The 23,638-nt window shown below is 39.6% G+C and overlaps 2 protein-coding genes across 3 annotated transcripts; one reads left to right on the plus strand and one right to left on the minus strand.

The window, feature by feature from the left end:
- Nucleotides 1–2,934: 2,934 nt before the first annotated feature.
- On the minus strand, nt 2,935–8,127 carry zgc:153675 (uncharacterized protein LOC768179 homolog). The gene is made up of 3 exons (XM_005917787.3): nt 7,793–8,127; nt 5,030–5,120; nt 2,935–4,205 (listed from the first exon to the last, which is right to left on the minus strand). The coding sequence occupies exons 1-3, from the start codon at nt 7,799–7,801 to the stop codon at nt 3,919–3,921; spliced, it is 387 nt and encodes a 128-aa protein (XP_005917849.1). The 5' UTR covers nt 7,802–8,127; the 3' UTR covers nt 2,935–3,918.
- Nucleotides 8,128–10,223: 2,096 nt separating this feature from the next.
- On the plus strand, nt 10,224–22,244 carry rbbp5 (retinoblastoma binding protein 5). Of its 2 annotated transcripts, none has more exons than XM_005917788.3 (14): nt 10,224–10,385; nt 13,490–13,515; nt 13,692–13,864; nt 14,127–14,267; nt 14,436–14,598; nt 15,053–15,162; nt 15,365–15,484; nt 15,661–15,814; nt 15,945–16,016; nt 16,209–16,326; nt 17,372–17,441; nt 17,994–18,229; nt 18,333–18,593; nt 21,874–22,244. In XM_005917788.3, exons 1-14 carry the CDS (start codon nt 10,367–10,369, stop codon nt 21,924–21,926), a joined length of 1,716 nt encoding a protein of 571 aa, XP_005917850.1. In that variant the 5' UTR covers nt 10,224–10,366; the 3' UTR covers nt 21,927–22,244. The 2 variants fall into 2 exon arrangements, with proteins under 2 accessions (XP_005917850.1, XP_005917851.1); XM_005917789.3 differs by having other exon boundaries at nt 18,333–18,410.
- Nucleotides 22,245–23,638: the final 1,394 nt, after the last annotated feature.

A 23,638-nucleotide genomic window follows, 5' to 3' on the forward strand; every position in this document is an offset into this window, starting at 1 on the left:
TGCTGGGATTTACCGCCCCCTGGTGTTCACTACATGAGCTGCCACAAATTTTACTTCAATTCCTTCATGCAGGAAACTGGAGGTCCACGAGTGCCAACATTAAATACATGATTAAATATTTAATTAAATGTGTGATTAAAAAAAAGGAATGAATACATAATTTTTTGAATGTTGTGCATAAAAAATGTATGGAATTTTATTTAAATATGGAATATTTAGATAATAATTTCCAATTGTAATTAGTTAATGACACGTTTAATTACTAATTTAGTATTTATTTCATTTTAGCATTTATGTTCCTCCATATATTTCTACCTGCCTGCCTTGAACCTTAATTATTTCTTATGTAAAGAAAAAAAAATCTCACAACCTATGACATGAAATAGTAACGAAGCGGTTTATAAATTAATTTTAAAATAAAAAAATAATTTAAACAGTTTATTAATTAATTATGTCATCCATAGAAAAAAAAGCAGAAAAATTACAAAAACAACATCAAACAGTCAACAGGTGCAAAAGTTCATGTTTAATTTGGATAGGAGTGGGAACATTAATTTGACAGAGTGTCTAGGGCACAGGTGTCAAAGTCCAGGCCTTGAGGGCCGGTGTCCTGCAGGTTTTAGATGTGTCCTTGATGCAACACAGCTGATTTAAATGGCTAAATTACCTCCTCAACATGTCTTGAAGTTCTCCAGAGGCCTGGTAATGAACTAATCATTTGATTCAGGTGTGTAGACCCAGGGTGAGATCTAAAACCTGCAGGACACCGGCCCTCGAGACCTGGAGTTCGACATCCCTGGTCTAGGGGGTCCTACCCTTAATAGTTTAGGACATTTTCAACTACATTACCTGCAAATGTACAAAATATATGAAAACTATATATCATTTTCTTTATTAAAAAAACAAAAACAAACTTCATTTCTATAGTATTGTTTCCACTATCAGATAATGAAATAAAAATTTTGAATAAAACAACAGAATTTTAACCATTTAAATATCATCTAAGACTTATCACAAGAAGCGCTGATTATTTATTAAGTTGTGTTATTAATTATTTAGATCTTTGAAGTAAGCATGCTCTTTCAGAAAACACTGACACACAGATGAAATACTCACCTGTGTTTCTGTCCTGTGTGTAAAGAAAATCTCATGCACTGACCTTCTGTTGAGCCACTTCACCTCTAATATGAGTTAAACTCGTGACTTAAACTTTAAGTCTTGCACTGGTAATAAACTGCAAATTAACCATGGATGTAAAAAAAAAAGATGGCTCTAAGATCTGACTTATAACTTATTATTTCTATTTGATGGCTGAATTAAATGTTAAAAGTTTGCAGAATTAAGTTTGTCAGCCAGCAGTGCTATAAAATTACCTTTTGATTGTAAATAGTTCAGCGGGATTGAAATTCAGTGACTGTTCTGGCCACTGTAACAGAAATCCGACTGACAGCTTCTTCCCTGAATAGCTCCTGCGCAGTTCTGGGGTGTCCTTTGGCTTGTTGTCCGGTTCAGGTAGGAAACTTTCTCCAGCCGAGCCATCACTTTGAGCGATAATTGACCGATTTGTGATCAAGATCTGTTTTACTAATTTGCCAGCATCGAAGCTCCTCAGACCATCACATTTCTCCTGCACGCGTGGCAGCTCAGCATCTCACATGTTTGTTTTTCGTCCAAACACCTGAAATTTAGTTATCTCTCCCTTTTTCTTCTCTGTCCAGTGTCTGCTCTCAAATTTTCCCTTTAATCAGCCACTTTATGACATGTATTCAATGTGTAGTTGAAGTCTTTACACTGAAAGGAACAATTAGGATGTGTATTTTATAGGTTATTACCTCCAAGAAGGTTGTGCTTTTGGTAGCGTTTGCATGCTTGAGTGTGTCATTCTCTATGTAAACCCAATAACTTGAAAACCTTCATGTTCAACAACAGTTTCAATGTTCGAGACAGCTAAAGATAAAACTGCGCTGTAAGTGGTCCACGGTGTAAAATTATTCTAACAACCCTGATCTAAAAGTTAAACCCATTGACTAAAGGATTACGTGAGTTGTGTATAATCTATACTTCCACACTTGGAGGAGAGACCTGCTCTGTGTTTTTCCTCTCCTTCCTTTGGAAACACCTCCTCCAGCTTTTCACCTGAAGTGCTCTTTTAAAGGCTGAGATGAGCCTGTGAATAACATATCTGTGCCAGAATTTAATCCAAACTTGAAAGGAAAATTCATAGAAAGCATTATTACCTCTGAAAGCATTCTTAGAATTTGCTTCCTTGGAGCTGCTCTTGGTTCTGGGAAGCTTTGTGAACGCCGGGCCCGGACTTCTTCCTCTGTTGCACTGTGGCCTCCCACTTCTTTGTATTCTGGTCAGGACCAGTTTGGGCTGTTCTGTTAAAGTGAGTCATACACCCTGTTGTACTAATGTTTAATTTTTTCAAGATTTCCTGTTTGAATTATCTTCAATTATTTCAGTTTCCAATAACCTTAGGAATACTGTGAGAACAATTGAAGACTTTGGCTCAGTCTCTTCTGCAAAACAGATTATCTTACTAGTAAATCTGAGAATCAAAGTTAAATATTTTTAGAAGAAGAATACTCTGATGCATTCAAAAGTAAGATGGATTTGTCCATCTTGAGACTAAAATCAAGCCCACATTGGCTCCAGACACAAATTTACTGCCTCTTTAATCAGCAGAACATTTTCGGATATGAGACTTTCTGATGATGATGATTTAACACAGTAAAAAAAAAAACAAAAAAAACAAAAACCCAGAGTAGAAATAGAAAAGTATTGGCAGCTCAAAATAGATGTTATAATGTTTTTGTGCTCTTCTTTGTAAGAACAGCAACATTTCTGCGATGTCGAAGCAGCAGGACAGACTCCAGCCAGCATGTTAAACACGTTTGACCTTATGAACTACTTTATTGATTATACTGGAGGAAAAAAAAAAAAAAAAAAAGAACACATAAGACATTCACATAGTTCAGACCCATCAGCAAGAGCTTCCATTTGCTCCAGATGTTGCATTGAAATGCTTATATTTCAGATAAATGTTAATGAGCTTCACCTGCACTAAACAGTGATGACCTTCTATTAAAGGTGCGGTTTGACCAATCAGACACGAAGAAGCACTACTTTTCTTCTTACGCAACCATCAATGAATCACATGCTCAAAGTTTCCTTCTTTAAAAAGATCTGCTCCAGCATTTCACACTAACGTGGCTGTGGGAAAAAACAAGAAAAGAAAAGCTGAGAGCAGTCTTGGTATGTTGTGACTGTATCCTCAGTGGTGCTTTACAGAGAAGTGTCTCTACATGCAGATTCAGGCGGATGGGGGAAAACAAAGCCTCAGGCTCTTCCAAGGAATTAAGGTCAGATGCTGCAAAAGCTCAAGACTGTCCTCTGAAGAGCGTTTCCAATGCTGAAACATTTTTCTCAACACGCACATTTCATGCCACACAGGCTTCAGTACAACTTCAATATCATTGCAAAATAAAGACTAAAAATCAGCATTTGAACTTGAAAACATTTCACCAAATGTCTGTAAAGATTGGAAAGAGTGAAGAGCAGAAAGAGGACTGGAACAGCCTCAGTCTGGATTGTAAACAGATAAAAGTATTTATCATGAAGTCCACCACGTGCCGGTGTACATGCAGTCCGCCTGGAGCCACGAACAAAGCTCACTCCAGGACAGACGAGGATCATATGAAGCGATTTGGTGACTTTCTTGCTGGTAATTCAAGGATGTCATGATATCGTAGCGCTACTGAATCTATAGGTGCTGACGAGAGAACCGAGAAAGGCACTGTGGCGTCTGATTGGCAGAGAGAGATCAGCTGACAGCCTCTCTGTTGGCTCAAGTTGGGGCAAGTCCATCAAACATTTTCATTTTCATCGTCGTCATCTTCCTCCTTCTCCTCCTCTTCACTCGGCCTTGTCTTTCCTCTTGCCTGTGAACGGCACTTTACTGGCTACCGTCGAGCCGACGGTGGAGACGCCACCGGCCACGGCAGACACGCCGCCTTTCACCAGCCCCACCCCCATCGAGGGCACTGTGGTCACAGCGGACTTTGTGATCTCCAGGCTTTTGCCTCCAACCCAAGCCACTCCACCCACAGCGGCCCCAACGACGCCCTTGGTGACATTGAAGAGGCCACCGGTCACTCGCCACACCATGCCAGGAGGAGCTGCCGCGTGCTCTTTCCCAGAATCTGAAAATGATCACACAAACAACTTGATGATTTTGAGATTGTTTTCATTAATTAAAGTTATCAGTTTGGCGATCATGTGGTCACAATTAGCCGAATCGCCAAATTTTTTATAAGACATTGGATGAAACACTAAAAATGTGTTTACGAAAACAGAGAAGAGGATCACCGAAGTCCTGCTGGCAGATCTGAGAGGTGGTATTTAAAGGGAAAGTTTAGCAAAATCTTTCACCACATGGAGGCAACACATGACGGCGCCTCTTAAAAACGATGCTGGACAGAGCAGCTCGCTTTCTGTTGATGGCTTTACAGACAGTTTTTCAGCTATTTGGTCATAAACCAAAACATTCAACTAGTTAAATAAAGAGAAAATATTTTGCTTGTCAATCCAGCAGATGTTTACCAAATTCACTAGTTATCTGGTTGTGTTTTTCTGACTTCAATTCATCTACGATCTTTGATATTTTATAGTAGCTGTAGCGCGGTGTGATTAATAAACAGCTGATTTGAACTCTTGGTATTATTATTAACATTATTGGTGTTTTAAAAGGAGTACACCTGGGATTGCTCGGAAAGTCCCATGTGCCTTTCTTAACAACAGTAACGCCGAGTGGAAGCGGCAGTAGGTGACTGAACTGGTGCAAAGTGTCTCAGTGTTGGGACACAAATAGCCAGCTGGAGCTGGAGCCGCCCTTACACAAACAACTGTATTGTCCCTGATGAACCAACAGTTTCTGAAATAGCAGCAGGCAACATGTAAGCACGGATTGCACCATATTCCCCGATGATATTCCAGCGTTCCAGACACCGGGGAGCTCTGCGCTTACCCTCTGCAGACTGGCTGTTGGTGGATTCGGCTTCGTCGAATTCAGCCATGCTGGTCCCAGGCTGGGGCTCCACATTAACACTGTTTACATTCTGAAAAACACAAGAAAAAGCCAGACTTGTCTTTACTCTGAGCTTCACAGTGCTCCTCAGACTGAGCCGTACAGATCACCTGCTCGGGCAGCTCCGCATGACTCGCAGTGGAGTCCTTATTTATCTAATACTCGGCCTGCTCCGATTGATATAAGCAAACTTTCCTCTGATTGGCTGTCGCTCAAAAACAGAAGTCAGACAGCTCTACTCCTGCATCTGTATGATGTAATTCAGATCCAAGGGTAGAAAAAAAACAGACTGAGTGTTTAGTGCAGTCTGAAATCAAAGCTTTTAGCTCACAGGGATTACTTACATATTCTGACCTCAGTGTTTTAAACTTTGGTCATGAGCACAGCATAATACTTCTTGTGGGAGTGTGACTAATATAAGCTCATAACACTGAACTGTCACATTTGCAACATGCCCACTGATTCTTTTAGGCCACTTTTATTCAGTTTGCCTCTTTGTACTTACACAACAAAAAGAGGGACACTGAATTTTAAATACATCAGGTTATTGGTCATATTTTGTGTTCCTCAGTGCGATAAATCAGTTGTGTGTGGCTCTGTGGGAGCTTTACAAAGCCTGAGACATAAACCTGCAGCTATTGTTGATATTTTTTCATAACAATAACAAAAAAACAAAAAACACTGGTTAAAAAAAGACACCTATTAAATTTACTTCAGTTTTATTTTTACATCACAAGAGCGCGATAACAGTCGCCTTGAGACACTTTATAGGTTCAAGTTTCTCTATTTTCACTCATCATGAAGAAACATGACAGAACAAGATGAAGTACTCATGTCTCTTAGATCATGACTGTTGGAATAAGTAACGTCTAATTAAAATAAAAGTTACATAAAAGTAAAAACATATATATGCATATAAATGTAATTAAAAAATAAAAGTATTGAGATAAATAAAAACATATAACAAAAAAAATTACCCATCAAAATGGACCTTTTATAAAAATTTGTGTAAGCAAATATGAAATACTCAACGATCCTCTAAGAGCAAGCAGGTTGTGACAGCTGTGGGGGGAAAAAACTCCCTTTAAACAGGAAGAAACCATGACCACCTGCCAGGACCGGCTGAGGGGAGATGAAATTCAGCTTTTCAATACACCTGTGGTGTTTTCCTGAGGGTACTGCTATCCAGTTACATTAATGAAATCATAAGGATCAAGTTTTTCTGGAGCTTGACCCAGTCTAAGAGCTACAGACATGTTTTCTGAAATCTGTCCTTCAGTTTTATGTTCGCAAACTTTATCTGTAACTCTAAATCACTGGACAATTAATTTAACATCTAAGAATTTTGAGTTTCTTTTAGGAAACAAAAATTTATTTTGTGGACGAAAACATTTCCCAAATGCAAGGAATTATTCTGGCTTTGGTACTGAGGGTTTTTCCTGCCTTGTCATTTTGTGGTGAGTGACTACACAATGAATGTGTGTTATGCAGTTGTTAAAGATTTCTATGTATTTTACTGCCCTTTCTGTACATTTCACTTTATGTATATTAAGCCTGAAAGAATTAAACCTTGACTACAGAATTTTTTTTACTATTATTCAGATGATTTTTCTGTGGGGTTAGGCTAGATTCTCTCTGAGGGGTGCTTAGATAATGCTGATGCTGATTTCTATCTGAATAAGTGAAGTTTAGGAGAAGAAAAACGAATCCCTTATTGTGTCCTAAATGTAAAACAGACCGGAAGCCTTGCTCACAGGAATTCAGTAAGAGTGTGGATGGTCATGTTTAACCTTCCAGCTGATTACTCTGCAAAACACAGATTCAGTTTGTAATCAGTTTAAACAAAGAAATAAACTTTTATTCTGTGCGTTCTTAGATGAATATCAGATGAAACAGCATCTGGCCAACTGGCTCAGAGTCATGCTCCAACATGTAATTATCTGCTATACTCGGAGCTATCTAAACCTCATGCTATGAAGAGCTGCGTCTTTTTGTGTGTGCACATATTCTTGAGTTTAAATTTGCTCCTAACACTGAACACGGTGTTCCTCTCTCTTCTGATGGTGAGACACTGATACAAGCTTGTGCTTTATGTATGAGAAACACTTAACCAGTGACACCAACACTGACCAGGAGCACTTGATCCAGCTGATAGTGGACATGTGTCACTGTGGTGTTAACTTCTTTACACAACGACTCCTTCTGCACAGTGGTGAATAGTGCATCTAATCCAGCACTCTTTCATAATAAAATTAGACTTCACTCCACCCCCCTGCTCTTCTGTTTTTACCCTCTTGTGCACCACACAGTTTGTTTAAAGTGAATGCTACTATTTTAATATGCGTTTTTGATTAATGTGCCCTCTGCTCGGTCTGTAAAACCAAATCCAGTGCGCTTTAAAACAAAAAAAAAAAACTGACTTGACATGTGGCAGTAGTGGAGCAGAGCTTGGGTAACATTTGCAGGAAGCCGTGACGCCTCTTTTTAAAGCTACTGAAGAAAAAACGACACGTTTCTCCTGGAAGTCAGGCTGCTGAGGAAAAAAATATCTTATTACAATATTTAAGTTCCACATCATCACTGGGCGGCTTCCATCCGGTTAAGCTGCCCAACTCAAACGCATTTTGTTCAACCACTTACTCTCCCCCCCCCTCTTTTTTCAAACACGTTTGTACATTAATAAGGATACTGGTGACTTCTTACCTTCACCATTGTTCCCAGTGCTTCTCCACGAACACACCTGACAGAGAAACTTGAGAATCTAGCAGTGTTCTTTTCCTCTCCTGCTGTTTTTTATCTTTTAATTTAATTAGTTTTTCTCAGCTTGTGCGTGAAAGCTGCTGCTCTCACTGTTGATTGCCTCTTCTTCTTCTCTTTCTTCTTCCTCTGGGTTTTCAAGCCTTTACCGCATCAGTGTGCAGCTTTCCACTTTCTCCTGGCGCACACAGTTACAGGTAGCGCTGCACAGCTCTCTTTTCACCCTGCTGGTTCTGCCGACGTGGCGCCTTCGCCACAAAAACAGTCAAACCACACACAGCAGCCCGCTGGACCGCCCTTGCAGACCTTCAAAATAAAAGCTTGCACTAATTTTATTGGCGGAGCAGGTCAATGGTGAGCAGGTGTCCCCACTTTTACACTTCTTTCTCATTTTTCTTCTTCTTCTGACTGCTCTCTTTGGGTACCATCTGCCTTCTTCTAACGCTACCTCTAGCACCCTCCTCTTCTCCTATCTGAGTGTCCTCCTTCACTACATGCACGAACCTCCTCTGTGGTCTTCCTGCCTGCTCTCCATTTTCAGCATCCTTTGTCCAGTATGTCCAGTATATGCACATGTCCACACCATCTCAGCCTTGTCTCACAAACTTTGCCCCCAAACTGCTCTACCTGAGCTGTCTCTCTGATGTACTCGTTTTAATCCTGTCCATCCAGGCCACTCTCATTGATGAAATTATTTGTTCAGCTTTCTGAAACTCAGCACTCTAAGACAGACAGCCTGGCTTTCATTATGGGTCTCCTGCAGGTTAACACGTCTCTGTATTTCGCCTCCTATCCTACACACAAGAAGAAAAGTGCACGTCCCGAGCTATACTGAGATTTGGAATACCAAAAAAAAAAAAAAAAATGCCACAAAGGAATCGCAGTAACAATAAAGTCTGAAAAACTTCCACTAACTAGGTGAAATTCGTAGAAGGGGATTGTGAGATGTTTCCCCCCAGTTTAGGTCAGTTGTTCGTTAATTTATAGAAACTTGTATCCCGTAAAGCTCCGACCTTTTCAATAATGTAAAATGTAATGTTTAAAGATCTTAATGTCAACATTTTATCCACCCCTGGCTGGTGTTGGGTTCTTTTAAAGTTTGGGCCTTTATTGTGAAAACCGGAAGTCACATTGGACTGCTGTTTCGGGCTCAGCTCCGGATCCAGCTCCGGATCCAGCATCAACAACTCTGCTGGTTGTTTGTGTTTCTGTGTAATGCCTCTGTGAGGCTAATGTGGATTTTATGTAGATTCAAAGGAAAACTCACATGTAAACTGACAGAACAGTTCACGTGCAGGATTGTAGATGGTCACATGGTCAAGTGAAGGCACAAAAAGGTGCTACAGATATCATGGGTCAGGCGCTACATAGTGATGTTGACACCAGCCTTTATTCACTGAGAACAGAATAAAAATTAAAAAAAAAAATCAAAAATATTTTCAAAATAAATTACACAGTCACAGGCGTATCCAGAGGTTTGGCATTGGGTGGCACCTGCTCATTATGGGTAGGGGTTGTACACATAAACAAGCCAGAGGATTGGTTAGTTTTCAGTTTAATAATATGATGCTTTAAATATACATTTTTATATCATAATAATCAAAATGTTATTTTTAGTGTAACAAAATAAAAGCAAACATGCATTCAGAAAACTAAATAATGTTATTTAGGACACCAAAACAATATTTCTACAATATAAAAAATGTAAAAGATGTGGCAACAGATATGGAAGATTTTTCTTTAATATAGCCTACAAATTGGTTTATTGTTTATGACCCGTGTGAGGGATATCAAGTGTGGAACAGTCTGTCTAAAGACGTGGAAAATATTGGCGAGTTGAATTAAAACCACAGCAGGAACATGGAAGTAGGGAACTTTAGACATTTTAATAAACGATAATGGTATATTAGATGTATTTGCACCAAGTAAGCAGTAAAAAATATGCCTAAATTGAGGATATCAACCCGCGGGAAATTAAGAAGAATAAGAAACAAAAATTTAATTTTAACTGATAACTAAGAAAGGAGAAGAAAAAGTGGTTTGGGGTTCATTGGCAGGAGTAAAACAGGAGAACTGAATATCAAAGCATTAAAACTCAGCCCAGCAGTTTTTCTGCCAGTCACACCTCCATGGATGATTATTTTACCTGGCACTTATGTGACATATACACATATATACAGTCGTGTGAAAAATAAAGGTTTGACAGGGAACTATGCAGTTCTATGAAAAACCAATACAACAGCTGTAGAACAACTTTTAGCGACAACAAATTCAAGTTGTTGTGGAGGAATTTGGGGCAACTCTCCTTACCGGGCCGGCCTATAAAATATAGGAAGTGGAAAAACGGACGGTTGTATTTTGCTCAGGCACATCTCAGATGGCATTGTTTGGGGTCCTAGCTAGAGGCTCGGCGCCAGTCTCCCCGGCAGTCGCAGCAGAAGTAAATACGAGCAAAAGTCAGAAAAAAACTGTCAGAGGAATCGGGGTGTTTAGGGACTTTGGACCTTCAGGCGTCCAGCAATGAATCTGGAACTGCTCGGTAATGAATTAAGGATGAATATCTATTTTCTGTACACGTTACTGTTCGTACGGCGCTGTTGCTTTGTACCTATTATGGTTAGCATTGTAAGTTAGCCTAGCATGTTAACAGCAGTCGATACGAGTGCTTGTTAAAATCTCACAACTAATTAGAAACACGCTGTTAAGGTCTCCTAAAAAGCATATTACAATAGTGCTTAATATATGAGATCATAAATATGTAGACGTAAAAAGCTGGAAGCAGTAGACGTAGTAGGTGGCTAATGCTAGCTTCACATAGTGTGTTTGAATTAAATAGGTCTTCCTTTTTTTATTTTAGACTACAGTTGTTTCGATAAGGGGTTTTTTTTGGTGTTTTTTCTTGCAGTTTCCTCGCATATTAAGTCGACATCGGACTTTTACTTGCTGGCTTTTTTCCGTTAAAAAACAAAACAAAACAAAAACTGATGCACAGCTTGTCTCAGTGACAACGAGTACTGTCAACATTTTGGGGGGAAAACATATTCACCAAAAAATTACATTAACTTGACTATAAGGATATTTTACAAATATAAAAGCAGGTTTAAGCTGCCATTCATTCAATTTTAACTGTTTTCGATTTACAGTACGGTGTAAAAGTATCGATGCAGCCGTCAGTCCTTTATAATTTGCTTCCAATGAATAAGACCTTGTTATGATGTTTTTAAAGTGGTCCTGAGCAACACTTCTCCAAGCTGTATGAAGTTTTTCTCTGGATACTGGTTGCTTGTCCACTCATTTTCATTTCAGTTCTAACTCACTTTACTTTCAGGCTTTTGCAAAAATACATTTATTGTTCCCATTTCTTTAGTTGAATTTACAGAAAATACAAATGTTAGCACAAGTTACTAAAAATACCATACATTTATGTTTGTCTGTTTGTTTTTTGCACCAACAAGGTACATTTGCAATAATGGATTTTTATAACCCATATTTTGGCATGGTGTACAGTGTGTCAATAAAAAAAATTCAGGAATCTGGACAAGTAGAGGGCCTTAAAAAAATGAACCCTCATCTACGACAGATTAACAGCATCTGAAAGTTATGTCCATAAGCAATAGGGGAAAATCCACCAAGTCCTGACATAGGACCTCAGAGATGCACCTGGTACTTCAGTTGATCAGTTTTCTGTCGACTGAAGTCTTATCAGAAATGGTCTTAGTGCATAGGTGGCTGCCAAGAAACCATTCTTAAGCAGGGAGAAAAGGCTGCTGTGTGCTAAGAACTGGACTGAAAATTGGTGACAATGGGCCTTATGGAGTGATGAATCTAAATATACATTATATTCAAATCATCATAAATATATATGGTGGAGGAAAAATAAGGGAGCTACAATGGTAAATATCTACAGCTATCTGTAAAATATGGTGGAAGCTCCATCATGGTTTAGGCCTGAATTGCAGCTAGAGGTGTTATGGAGCATGTCAAATCATGGAATTATGAACGCAAACAAGTACCATCAGATTTTGGTTAACCGTGCAATATTATCGGCGTACCATTGGATTAGCAATGACTTCATTTTCAGCATAATTCCAAGAACCCCTCCAATACGGTAGAAGCACACCTGGATAGAAGAGCACTAGAGGTGGGAATCACCATACATCCCACGATACGATATTATCACAATACTTAACGCACGATACGATATTATTGCAATTTTTAAAATATTTTGCGATATTCAGATTCTGTACATAAAGGTAAACTTTATCAATATTCATTTTATCTAATATCAAAGTCTCACACTCAGTCTTTCTCTCATTTCAGTCAGTTTTATTGTTGACAAACTGAACGGTTTGTATTACAGTCTAGTCCAACTTAACTGAATGCAACCATCTGGTACAATTATAGCTATTCTGAACTATGCAATTTATGAAAACTATGCAGCCCCTTCAGCAACTGAAGAATTTGAAAGTAAATTAAAACAAAATATAATTTTACATTAAATAAAAAAGTTTTAAACTTAATTAAAATAAAACATGTCTTAAATTAAAATAAGTAAACTGTCATGTTTATTGCTGCCAAAAAAAAAGTTAAACACATTTGGACAGTGAAGGAATGTCAGGATTCTTGCTCAGAAAAAGGATCAACATGCTCTGAAGTCAGAGTTCCAGTCCACAAAAACTTTTTTTGTAACAAAATATCGATTTCTGCTGTCCCTGTATCGATACATTATTAGCAAACAAAATATCACGATACTACACAGTATCGATTTTTTCCCCCACCCCTAAAGAGCACACAATGGAACACCATCAGTCATGGATTGATTCCTCCCCCCAAAGCCCAGCTCTCAACATTAGACAAGAAGACTGGGGAAATATTCTTGAAGACTGCTCAAAGAAATTACAAGAAAGTTTGTCTAAGAGAGTTCAGGCTTTGTTCAAGAATAAAGATAGCCATGCCAAATAAATAAATAAGAACAGTATGAAATAAGAATAGTATGAACTTGTAACTGTACTATGTTTTAGTACATAGTACACGTCTTTCTTGTCCTAGGCAGTTGTAATGAAGTCTACATAATAAAGTTTTGGGGTTAGGTGTGGTTTGGTGAGAGAGAGAGAGAAAAGCGAAATTGATATATTAAAAAATAATAAATAATAGAATAACCACTCTCATTATTGGCTTTGTCTGCTATAAGCTTCACAGAAAGTGTGTAATGTGTTCAAGGGCTGCTTAGGATAATTAGCAGGATCTCTATTCTAGTTCCTGTTTAAAAACTAAGCAGTGAAATGAAGGGGTTTTTCTCTGATTTGCAAAAAAAGAAAAGGAAGCAGGGTGTGCAAATCATTTGACTCCAATAATAATTTAATCCTTAAAACATTTATACGAAGAAATTTGGATCTATAGGACCTTCCTCGGGCCTTACTGGTAGCCATGTGGTGTGCAAGTCTTTCTTAGTTTTTTTTGTAACTGTATTTAATTCAATATATATAAATCAATTTAATATGTATTTAATATAATGTATTTAATATTTAATGTTACTTTATTTGACTGACTGTGACTCTATGAGAATTAAATAATGACTAGTAAATGTTTCTGCTCCAGCTGCCACGTCATTGTTATTAATCTCTCTTTCTGTTCTTCTCTCAGAATCGTTTGGGCAGAACTATCCAGAGGTAAGCCACCAGTTTTTAATACACACAAGCCAATTTTGTTTTTTGCTCTGAAAATCATTGAAACAGCTATGAGTGTAATTGAATCTTCTAATTTTGAGTGCAGTCAGATTTAAAGCCTTATGTATAGACTTAAGATTTTTTTTGCTATTGTTTGTTAATGTCTGTTTTGATGACAGGAGGCAGATGGCACTCTGGACTGTATCAGCATGGCCCTCACGTGCACCTTCAACCGCTGGGGGACCCTGCTGGCTGTGGGCTGCAACGACGGTCGCATCGTCATCTGGGACTTCCTCACACGAGGGATAGCCAAAATCATCAGCGCACACATCCACCCAGTCTGCTCTTTATGGTGAGAACATGTTGTTTGTTCGTTTGAGTGGATACAAGTGAGGGAACCACTTTCAGTTTTAAACTCAACATTTCCTGCATTCTGATGAATTTTTATGAATTTGTGGCTTTCTGATGGGGGTAATATCTTTATTTATGGAAAGGCAAGCAAAAAGGTGAAAAGCGGGCTTTAAGTGAGATTAAGAGTTATAATTTCTGCTGTTTGAAGTGACCGTTTTAGTCACTGTTAAAGAATTCCTCATGGTTTGTTTACATATGTGCAGCTGGAGTAGAGACGGCCACAAGCTGGTGAGTGCCTCTACAGACAATATCGTCTCCCAGTGGGATGTCCTCACGGGGGACTGTGACCAGAGGTTCCGCTTCCCCTCACCAATCCTGAAGCTTCAGTACCACCCCAGAGACATGTGAGTGACCTGATCATGTCATTCTGTACACATTACCAGAGTTGTGTAGTTTGAGGTTTGGCTGTGGGTCAGATTTAAAGAGCAGTGATGCTGATTATGGGCTTTGTCCAGTGTAATCAGTCTTCAGGGTAATGATTCTATGCTAAGAAGAAGTGATGTATGTTTTAGGGACAAGGTGCTGGTGTGTCCCATGAAGTCAGCGCCAGTCCTGCTGACGCTGTCAGATTCCAAACACGTTGTCCTGCCTGTGGATGATGACTCAGACCTCAACGTGGTGGCAGCCTTCGACAGGCGAGGTGAATACATCTACACTGGCAATGCCAAAGGAAAGGTAAGCTTCAATGTCACTTTAGTCACTGTATGTTTCATTCACATCAGTGCTTTCCACACGCACTGCTGAACGTCTGTTTGTTTTTGTTTTGTTTGTTGGCATTACTCAGCTCTAACATTCTGATGGGGCATTAAACAGTCTCAAACCTCCTCCTAAAGCTTTATTTATAGTACTTCATTGATCTCCGCCAGATTGAGTGATGCCATTGTTTGCGTCTCCTAACCTCATTGTCACATCATTTTCTGGAGTTCATGTATGAAAACAGCTCTATTAAATTCTGATATAACACTTTCACTGTTGCGGTGTGTATGATGGGCGAAATCACATCTGAACTGATAAAATAATGAGTGAATACTGAGCTATTTGCACATTTTCACCATTTATATTTCATACTCAAAGCACTTGTCATCCCATGTTTCTGATGATTTTCTTCTCCCTCTATCTGCTGTTACAGATCCTGGTGTTGAACACAAACACTCAGGAACTGGTGGCTTCATTCAGAGTCACAACAGGCACCAGCAACACCACAGCCATCAAGTCCATCGAATTTGCACGAAAGGGCAGGTGAGTGGTAGCAGGAGGGCTTTCTGTATGTAACCTGGAGTGATGAACACAGTCTAGAGATCACAATCAAGACAATTTGTTCCAGTTAATTTTTGGTTTTCAGTCTTATTCACTTATGTTCTGCATTCTGTGGGCTTTATCCTTCTTGTTAATGCTGAGCTTTTCTCTCTCTCTTTGTACATGTGTCCTGTTTGTTATGCAGTTGCTTCCTAATAAACACAGCAGACCGGATCATCAGGGTGTATGACGGCAGAGAGATCCTGACCTGTGGCCGGGACGGTGAGCCTGAACCTATGCAGAAACTTCAGGACTTGGTAAACAGGTACATCTATGGAGATACATTTTAGGAATAAAAGTCATGCCTGTTTAAGGAGTGAATGAGCCGGAATAGTTTTGCAGAGGAAACTGCAGTGGTTGATCTGACATGCATTCTTTTGGTATGCCAAATGTTTGTGTGGAATTAAAAGGTCTTTCAAATACTGTCGGTAATTTGTTCAGGACTCCATGGAAGCGATGCTGTTTCTCAGGGGATGGTGAGTACATTGTGGCTGGTTCAGCAAGGCAGCATGCCCTCTACATCTGGGAGAAAAGCATCGGGAACCTGGTGAAGATCCTGCATGGAACCAGAGGAGAGCTGCTCCTGGATGTCGCTGTAAGTGCTCTCAATACTGTGCATGAAGGTTAAAACACTCAGTTATGTTGGTCTATTTTCAGTTACATTGAGACATCACATATTTTAAAATGACCTTTTTAAAACAAATCTTACCTTTGACCTCTTTCAGTGGCATCCGGTCCGTCCCATCATTGCCTCCATCTCTAGTGGAGTGGTGTCCATCTGGGCTCAGAACCAAGTCGTAAGTGGACAATGAGCATGAAAGCTGAATGAGCATGAATGAACAGCGTTAATCTCAAGTGTTTTTCCTCTTATGTTTGTTATACTTAGCTTTAAATATTCAGATCCACGGCAGATATTTAAGCTGTGGTAATTTAAGCTTTAATGACTTAACTTGGTGCCATTATTGTGTGAATGTTTTGTTTGCCTGCAGGAAAACTGGAGTGCTTTTGCTCCAGATTTTAAAGAGCTGGATGAGAACGTGGAGTACGAGGAGCGAGAGTCGGAATTCGACATTGAGGATGAAGACAAGAGCGAACCCGAGCAGACAGGTAAGTAACTGCTCTATTCCCATGTTCTACTGCATGACTTGAGTTTAAAATCCGCTTCATACGCACGTCTCTTAACAAGTGCCATTTTGGAGTCCTTATACACACACAATACGGCAAATATTATGTTGAAGCACAGTACGTATCACTCCGCGAGGCTCCTGACTACAGTAGCCGCAATGCTCTGACAATCCATCAAGCGCTGCGGCTTCGTAGCTTACAAAAGTCGTACTGAAACACTTTTTGACAGATTTTTGAGCGCTGGACAAAAACCAAACCAGTTCCACACCACTGAAGTTGCACCATTTTTACAAACCAATTCTGGTTCATCTGTTTCATTCAACGATCCGCTTTTGCCCTTCTCATTTTCCGTTGCTATCATGCTTTTTCCGGCATGTGTGTATGAAAACAAAGGCACTGCGCATGCGTGTTTTACCCATATTCTATCGCGATATTTCATTTTCACATCATTGGCTAACATTATACCGGTATTATCATGAACGGTATGATATGGCCCAACCCTATTCTTAATTATTAAATGACTTCTGTTTTAAAGCTCTTTTTGTAACATGGCTTTTTTGAAGTACAAGAAGTGTTTATTTGCATGTAATTTAATATGGAACAGCAGAAGAGTAGTTAATATTTGTTCCTACTTCTTGCTGAATACAGATTAGAGGGTGCGTCTTTAATATGCAGTGGAAAAGTGACTCAAGTCTACTCAAATATCAGGCTATTGGGGTGTATATACAGTATATTCCAGTGTGCTGTTGATTTTAATGCACAAAGAAAACTGAGGCAGTACTTGGAGCTGTGAAAAAAGTAAGCAGATGACAGATTTTTGGTGAAAAGGCTGCAAATAAACTAGATTAAAATTGTCTAAAAAACATTTTTCTTTCTATACGGCTAGATTAATTTACAGTCTTACTCCAAAAATTTTTTTTTTCCAGATGCTCTATAGCTACAACAGTGATGGCAGCTTTTCCGCATGAGATCCATACAATTAAACATTGCATCATAATGCAGAGATGAACTTGTGTCCACATTACAGGTGCAGACGCTGCAGAAGATGAAGAGGTGGATGTGACCACTGTTGATCCCATAGCTGCTTTTTGTAGCAGGTGAGAGCGCTAACAAAGAGTAGAAAGAGATATCATATTTACAAAATCCAAAATTGCCCAATCAAATTGTAAATACCTATTAATAACTGGTAAAAAAGGAGGCCTTCCTTCCAACTGTCATGAACGACTTGCTCCTCTTTATAATTTTGAAGGATCTTACCTTACAATGTAAAGTACCTTGGAACAACCGTTGTTTGAAATTAGCATTGTATTAATGAAATTGATCTGAATGTGAGTGGAAATGAAAATCTTTGTGGTTTCGTCAAATCTTCCAGGTGACCCTTATCTCATCCTTTAACTCATCCAAAACATTTAGTCTTAAGGGTTATGTTTTAACTCACCTCCATGTTTTAAATGTAACATTAAAACTGGTTTAATCATCAATCCTTTAGCTTATAAATCAGGACGACTGGAACCTCTCAAAACTCTATTTTAGCCATCTGGAATGCCTTAAAAGATCCTGCAGGTCTCTAGCACACCAGGAAGATGATTATTGTTATAAATGTAAGTTTAAAAAAAGTGAAAAGTCTTATCTGTGTTTGTGTTATTTAGTGATGAGGAGCTGGAGGACCACAAGGCCCTACTGTACCTGCCCATCGCCCCCGAGGTTGAAGATCCAGAGGAAAACCCGTTCGGTCCCCCGCCAGACGCTTCAGTTCAATCTGGAGCTCCAGATGACACATTGACTGGTGGTGATAAGAAGCAGCGCCAGCCTTCATCTGAAGGCGGTCCAGCCAAGAAAAAAGCTCGGACCACCACCATTGAACTGCAGGGGGTGCCCAGTGATGGTGAGAGAGAGGAGATAAATTGTTGGTGGTTAAAGTTACAAAAAGAAAATTTCACTTCTTTTCAAGAAGTTATAAAATGGCCTTTTGTCTTCTCTCTCCTCAGAGGTACACCCCTTACTGGGTGTAAAAGGGGACGGCAAGTCAAAGAAGAAGACAGCAGGCCGGCCCAAAGGCTCCAAAGGTAAAGACAAAGACTTCCCCTTCAGGCCGAAGCCCTACAAGGGTGATCGGCCCTCCTTTCCTGTGGTGCCCGATGCCCTGGGCAGCTCTGGCCTGGGAGGAGTAGGAGGAATAGGAGGAGGAGGAATAGGAGGAGGAGGAGGAGGAGGGCTGAAGGGCAGAGCAGAGGGGGGCCAGGCCACAGGTAAGCATGCTACCACCCATGATGATGATGATGATGCTGCTGCTGCTGCTGCCGCCTCTGAGTCTGGGAGCTGTTAGCCCTGCTAGTCTGACTGATGCCCTACCAGCCTGGCCTGTCTTCAAAGCACCCCCACCCCTACCCCTGTACTGCTTCCACCCCTCCAACCCCAACCACACAGCTCACTAACAGAGACCCACCTGTTATAAAGCCACAGTCTGGAGGTTAGAACATGTGCTCATACCTAACAGTCTTTTTAACATGAGATCCAATTCAGGCTGAAAAGATGACATCAGCATACTGTGATTACTCCATACACACCCATCTGTCATAAACACTGACAGACTTCGTCTACAGGAGAAGAACTGTCAGATTGAAAAATTTCCTAACTTTATCCTGAGATCCTAATAAAATTCACACCTTAAATTTTTTTAAAAAAAACCCCAAACAAACAGATTTCTAAGAATTAGGATGATCTCTCCAGTTGTCTATTGTTGACCACAATCTAAAGACCCGTGAAGAGCAAATTTGTCCGCAGACACAATAAACTAATGGATGCTTCGGCACATCATTTTTGGGGACTACATAACAAACGTCTCCAAACCTGTCCAGCAGGTGGCGGTACTGCACAAGTTAAATTGGATCCATGTGTTGGGAACACGGCCTTTTTGTAATGGGTGTATGTGTCCTTAAAGCAGTGAAACTATGGGGCAGAGAGCCACTGTAGGTGATGCAAGGAAGATTGATGAAAATAAAATAAGTGAGAATGAAGTGAATTTAATTTTAATTCTTTCATCTTATATTATTACCTTTTTTGTGGACGCTATTATTTTATTATACAACCTAATAGCGTCCACAAAGATAAATAAGACTTTGTGGACGCTATTAGGTTGACCTCTAGTTCTGATTTACAAAATTTGAGGGCAGTGGGGCCTGAATTTTTCCAGTGCTTGAAGTAGTTTGAGAACCACTGCCTTAATGCATCATCTGTATTTGGCAAGGTATTTTTTTCTATGATGTTATAATTATTTAAGCTATAACACATTACCCGCGGTGTGCAAGACATTTCCCTTCAGTTTGTGAAGCTTTGCTGTGTTTGATAGATCACATGGTCAACTTTAAAACATATATTGTTAGGTGCACTCATGTGCTTGTTTTCTCTTAAGGATTTTTTAGGGACCCCTCCACTGCAGGCATAGTCAACATTATGTTTGCTTGATCCTGACATCTTTGGCTTTTGTAATACATATCAAGTAAATTCATCAACACAGAGAAGTATTTTTAACATCACAGTTTTATTGCATTGTTTAGCTGCTCAGCTTTCACATCAGCCTAACTGCGGGGTCACTCTGGGCACAGCTGTCTTGCTTTCCAGCTGTCGGAGCTGATCGCACCCACTGAAGATAATGATTGTACAAAAATATTTCCTGGAAATGGCTCAGTGCTTCTCATTGCTTGAAACAGTTGTAAGGTCTGTTCAGCTTCATCAAGATGCACAGGGCAGGTTAGGAGGGCAGGAAGTCAGGCAGAGCAGGTGGCTTTTCAAAATAAAAGATGATGGATGCTGTTTGATGGATGGTTTAAAACTGCGTTGGAGATGCACACTGTGTCTAGTCCAGGGCTAAGTGAACAAATTCAAACAAACACAGTTTGTTTTTAACTAATTGAACAGGTCTGGTGAACAAAGAAGTCCCTGGATTATTCCTTTGTGCAGAGCCTGAACCTGTTATTTGTAACAAGTGTGGGCTTGTGTGTAGGGATGGGTATCGAAACCCGGTTCTTGTTGAGAACCGGTTCCCACTGTTTCAATTCCTTGGAATTGTTTGCCATTTTTGCAAACGATTTCGTTATCGATTCCAGTCGCCCCGAATGACGTCACCGCGTTGCGGGAACTTATCAAACGGCACATTGAAGTGGCTGCACGACAAGCGAGCATTAAATGATAAATACATTAGATTTCTCATGGGAAACAACGACAGTGGCACAAACTAAATACAGGAAAATGACCGAAGCGTAATGCTGTGATCAGTCTTCCACAGATATTTGAAAAAGTTGACTGATTGTTGAGTTTTTCCCCATCTTTGTTATTCCTCCCCGACTGTGGCTTTTCACAGGTATAACCTCTGCTAACTGCAGCCTCGCTCAGACTAATCTGCCATCATTTAAATTTGTTGATGTTGGGCTGTGGTTGGCAGATGGGTGTTGACGTGCCCGTTGATAGGATGGGTGTAGCTTGTTTCCCTGTGGGCTAGCTGACAAGTCTACTTCCTGCTTGGCCTTTGACCCTCCTGCTCCCACTCCCGCCTCGCTCCTTGGGCTTTTCATGTGATATAAATGTTTGTCTGCAGTGTTGCTGCTCAGATCTTGAGGGTGTGAGTATGTCTGTGTGTGAGAGAGTGAAAGAGATACCAGATGACGGTATACATTTCTTTTTTCTTTTTTTTTTGTATGAGTAGCAGGTGATGGCTGAGGTCCTGTGATTCACGCTGGTCTCTTTCCCCACATTTAGTGGTTTGTGACTTTAATCACATTCAACTGATTTTTTTAATTTTTTTTTTTAAATTTAGCTTCCTTCTTTTTGCTTTCACTCTTACAGCCACTGAAACGGAACATTTCCTGAACAGATGTTACATGTCATATGATTAAAATCCTTGCACCCCTTCCAGAAAGCGTTAAAAAGTAGCCCTGGACCTGTGACAAATTAATTTCTGTGTGAAAACATTTCTCTTTAGAAGTGTTTCAGCAGTCATTACATGTTGTACATTGTGCTGAACTTATCCAAGGAAGTTCCACTCTTACAGGCCACACTACGTATATTTTCACAGGAGGAAGAGTGAATCTACCAGCCAGTGTGTATTTACTAGTTGTTTGAGAATTTGTATTAATTTAATCGTAGCCAGAACTTTTTTGTGTGTGTTTTACGTCCATGCTTCTGGTTAATACTAAATCTAAACAAATATATGGTTTGTAGATGTGGGATATTTAAAATACTTAAAATTTTAGATGACCGAAATATCTGAAAATAATTAACTTGATTATTAAATATTAACCAGTAAATTACAATAAAACTAAACTAAAATTAAACAGGTGTTGCCACAGTCTTGCATCCTTCTTATCCAAATTTTTTTTTTTTAAGTTTTCCTCCCTTCCTGACTCAACCCTCCCCCATTTATCTGGGCTGGTGGTCAGAAACAACTCACTCAGACACACACACACACATTACAAATGACGGGACAGTGATTAACCTTCGAGTAACTGACGGCGAGTTTTTTTTCTTCTGCAGGGAGTCTGGTCACACCGTCGTACAAACAGCACGACATCGGAGGGATGGACTGATCCAGCTCTGTGTGTTTGTGGAGGAACATCAGCAGGCTCAAAAGAAAGAGACACAAATCCTGAAGTGGTGTACAGACTGTGAATGAGCAGCCTGTTTGGTGTGCAGACTGTTTTCTCCCCCAACCAGAGACCAGCGTCACAGGAAAACTCGTCAGCCCGGTTCTCTGACCGGACCCGTGAAGCGGCCGAGTCGTCACAGTAGAGGTCACACGTCCTCCGTAGGATTTCATCATGTATAGAACGTCTGTGTCCTAATAGTGTGTGCGTTGTCTTGCTTGTCGTTTTTATACGTATTAAAACATTCTGATTTATAAATAATGATTTGAACTTTGACTTTAATTTCAACTCTGAGCTTCTGGCTTGTTTTGAATAGCTCCTTACTGAGGATTGGAGGCTGAGGCAGATGAAGGTTTTCATGGGTTTAGTATCTGTCAGCCAATAACAAAAATTTTAGATGTACAAAACATGCCGACATGTTTGGTGAACAGCCGGATCTGTGTTGCAACAGTCTAAGCAAAGATGATTCAGCTGATCCAGCTAAAAGACATGATCCCTCCATTGTTTCCTGGGTCCTCCCAGTAGGACATGGCCCAAACACCTTACCTGGAAGGTAAGCACTGTAGTCTTAAGCCATTCAATCTATGTGGGTTCATCCTGTGGGCCCACCACCTGTAGGATGAGCGGGAGGCATCTGGCACTTTGTGGATTGTGCGGCAGTTGAAAGTGGAGGTCCTCCTCAGCCCCTTAAACATTTTCTTCAATAAATTTTAAAGAGGAGATGATTTTACCAAGACAGTCACGTGTCCACTGGTAGATCACGGCCTTATGAAGGAGTTTCTTAACAATATAAAAAAAAAAAGTACTATTGTTCTCGTTCGAAGAAACTGGTTTATTTAAAATTGGCAGCAGTGAATGAAAACAGTACAAATAAAATTACATTTAAAGTCTAAAATAAACATTTCTCAGGTGGTGAGTCATCTGGGAAACACCCTGAACTGCACTACCTTGCTTGAAAGTGTTTGAGGATTAAAAACTTGCTGGCTTTACGGTAACACCTGTAACAGTTGATGCGGTGTTACATAAACTGTTGAATTGAATCACCGAAATACAATGTTTTCAACTGAGCAGAAAAAGTAAATTTATGTGGAACTTGGTAAGAAAAAAATACTTTAATTTCTTTTATCCGTGTTGCTTTTTGTCAGTCGTGGGATTAGAAAATATCATAAATGAAAATTCTGTGCAGCATAATAAAAACCTGACACCTGTATCTGAAAATATGTAAAAAACAAACTAAAGACTTTTTTTTTTTTTAAATATGTGTGCAAATTCACGCTCGTGACAATCAAAACTGGTGTGATTAGAGATCTTGTGTCTTTCCTGTCTGGATCTGGATTTATTTTTTTTAAATATTTTTTCCAGATGCACAATATTAATTCATATTGATACCAAGAGTATACTTCTTTGTTTGATTTTACCATAACATGCAATGGTTATAATTCCTTCCTTCCTTCCTGGATTCAGATGCTCATTCACTGAAAAGGTAAATTACTTCTGAGGGATTACTTCTATATTTTCATTCTTGGGCTCTACTAAACTATCCTTGCATGATTCACAGTTTAAAATAATTCCTATTTTTCCTTAGGGCCTGGGTGCAGCCCTTCATTCCATATAAGGGACAACATTTCAGAGCCAAGAGCAGAAAAAACAGTTTG

The sequence above is a fragment of the Haplochromis burtoni genome, unplaced genomic scaffold (genome assembly GCF_018398535.1).
Source record: "Haplochromis burtoni strain Fernald_Lab_line unplaced genomic scaffold, NCSU_Asbu1 Contig_26, whole genome shotgun sequence".
In the NCBI taxonomy this organism is placed as follows: domain Eukaryota; kingdom Metazoa; phylum Chordata; class Actinopteri; order Cichliformes; family Cichlidae; genus Haplochromis; species Haplochromis burtoni.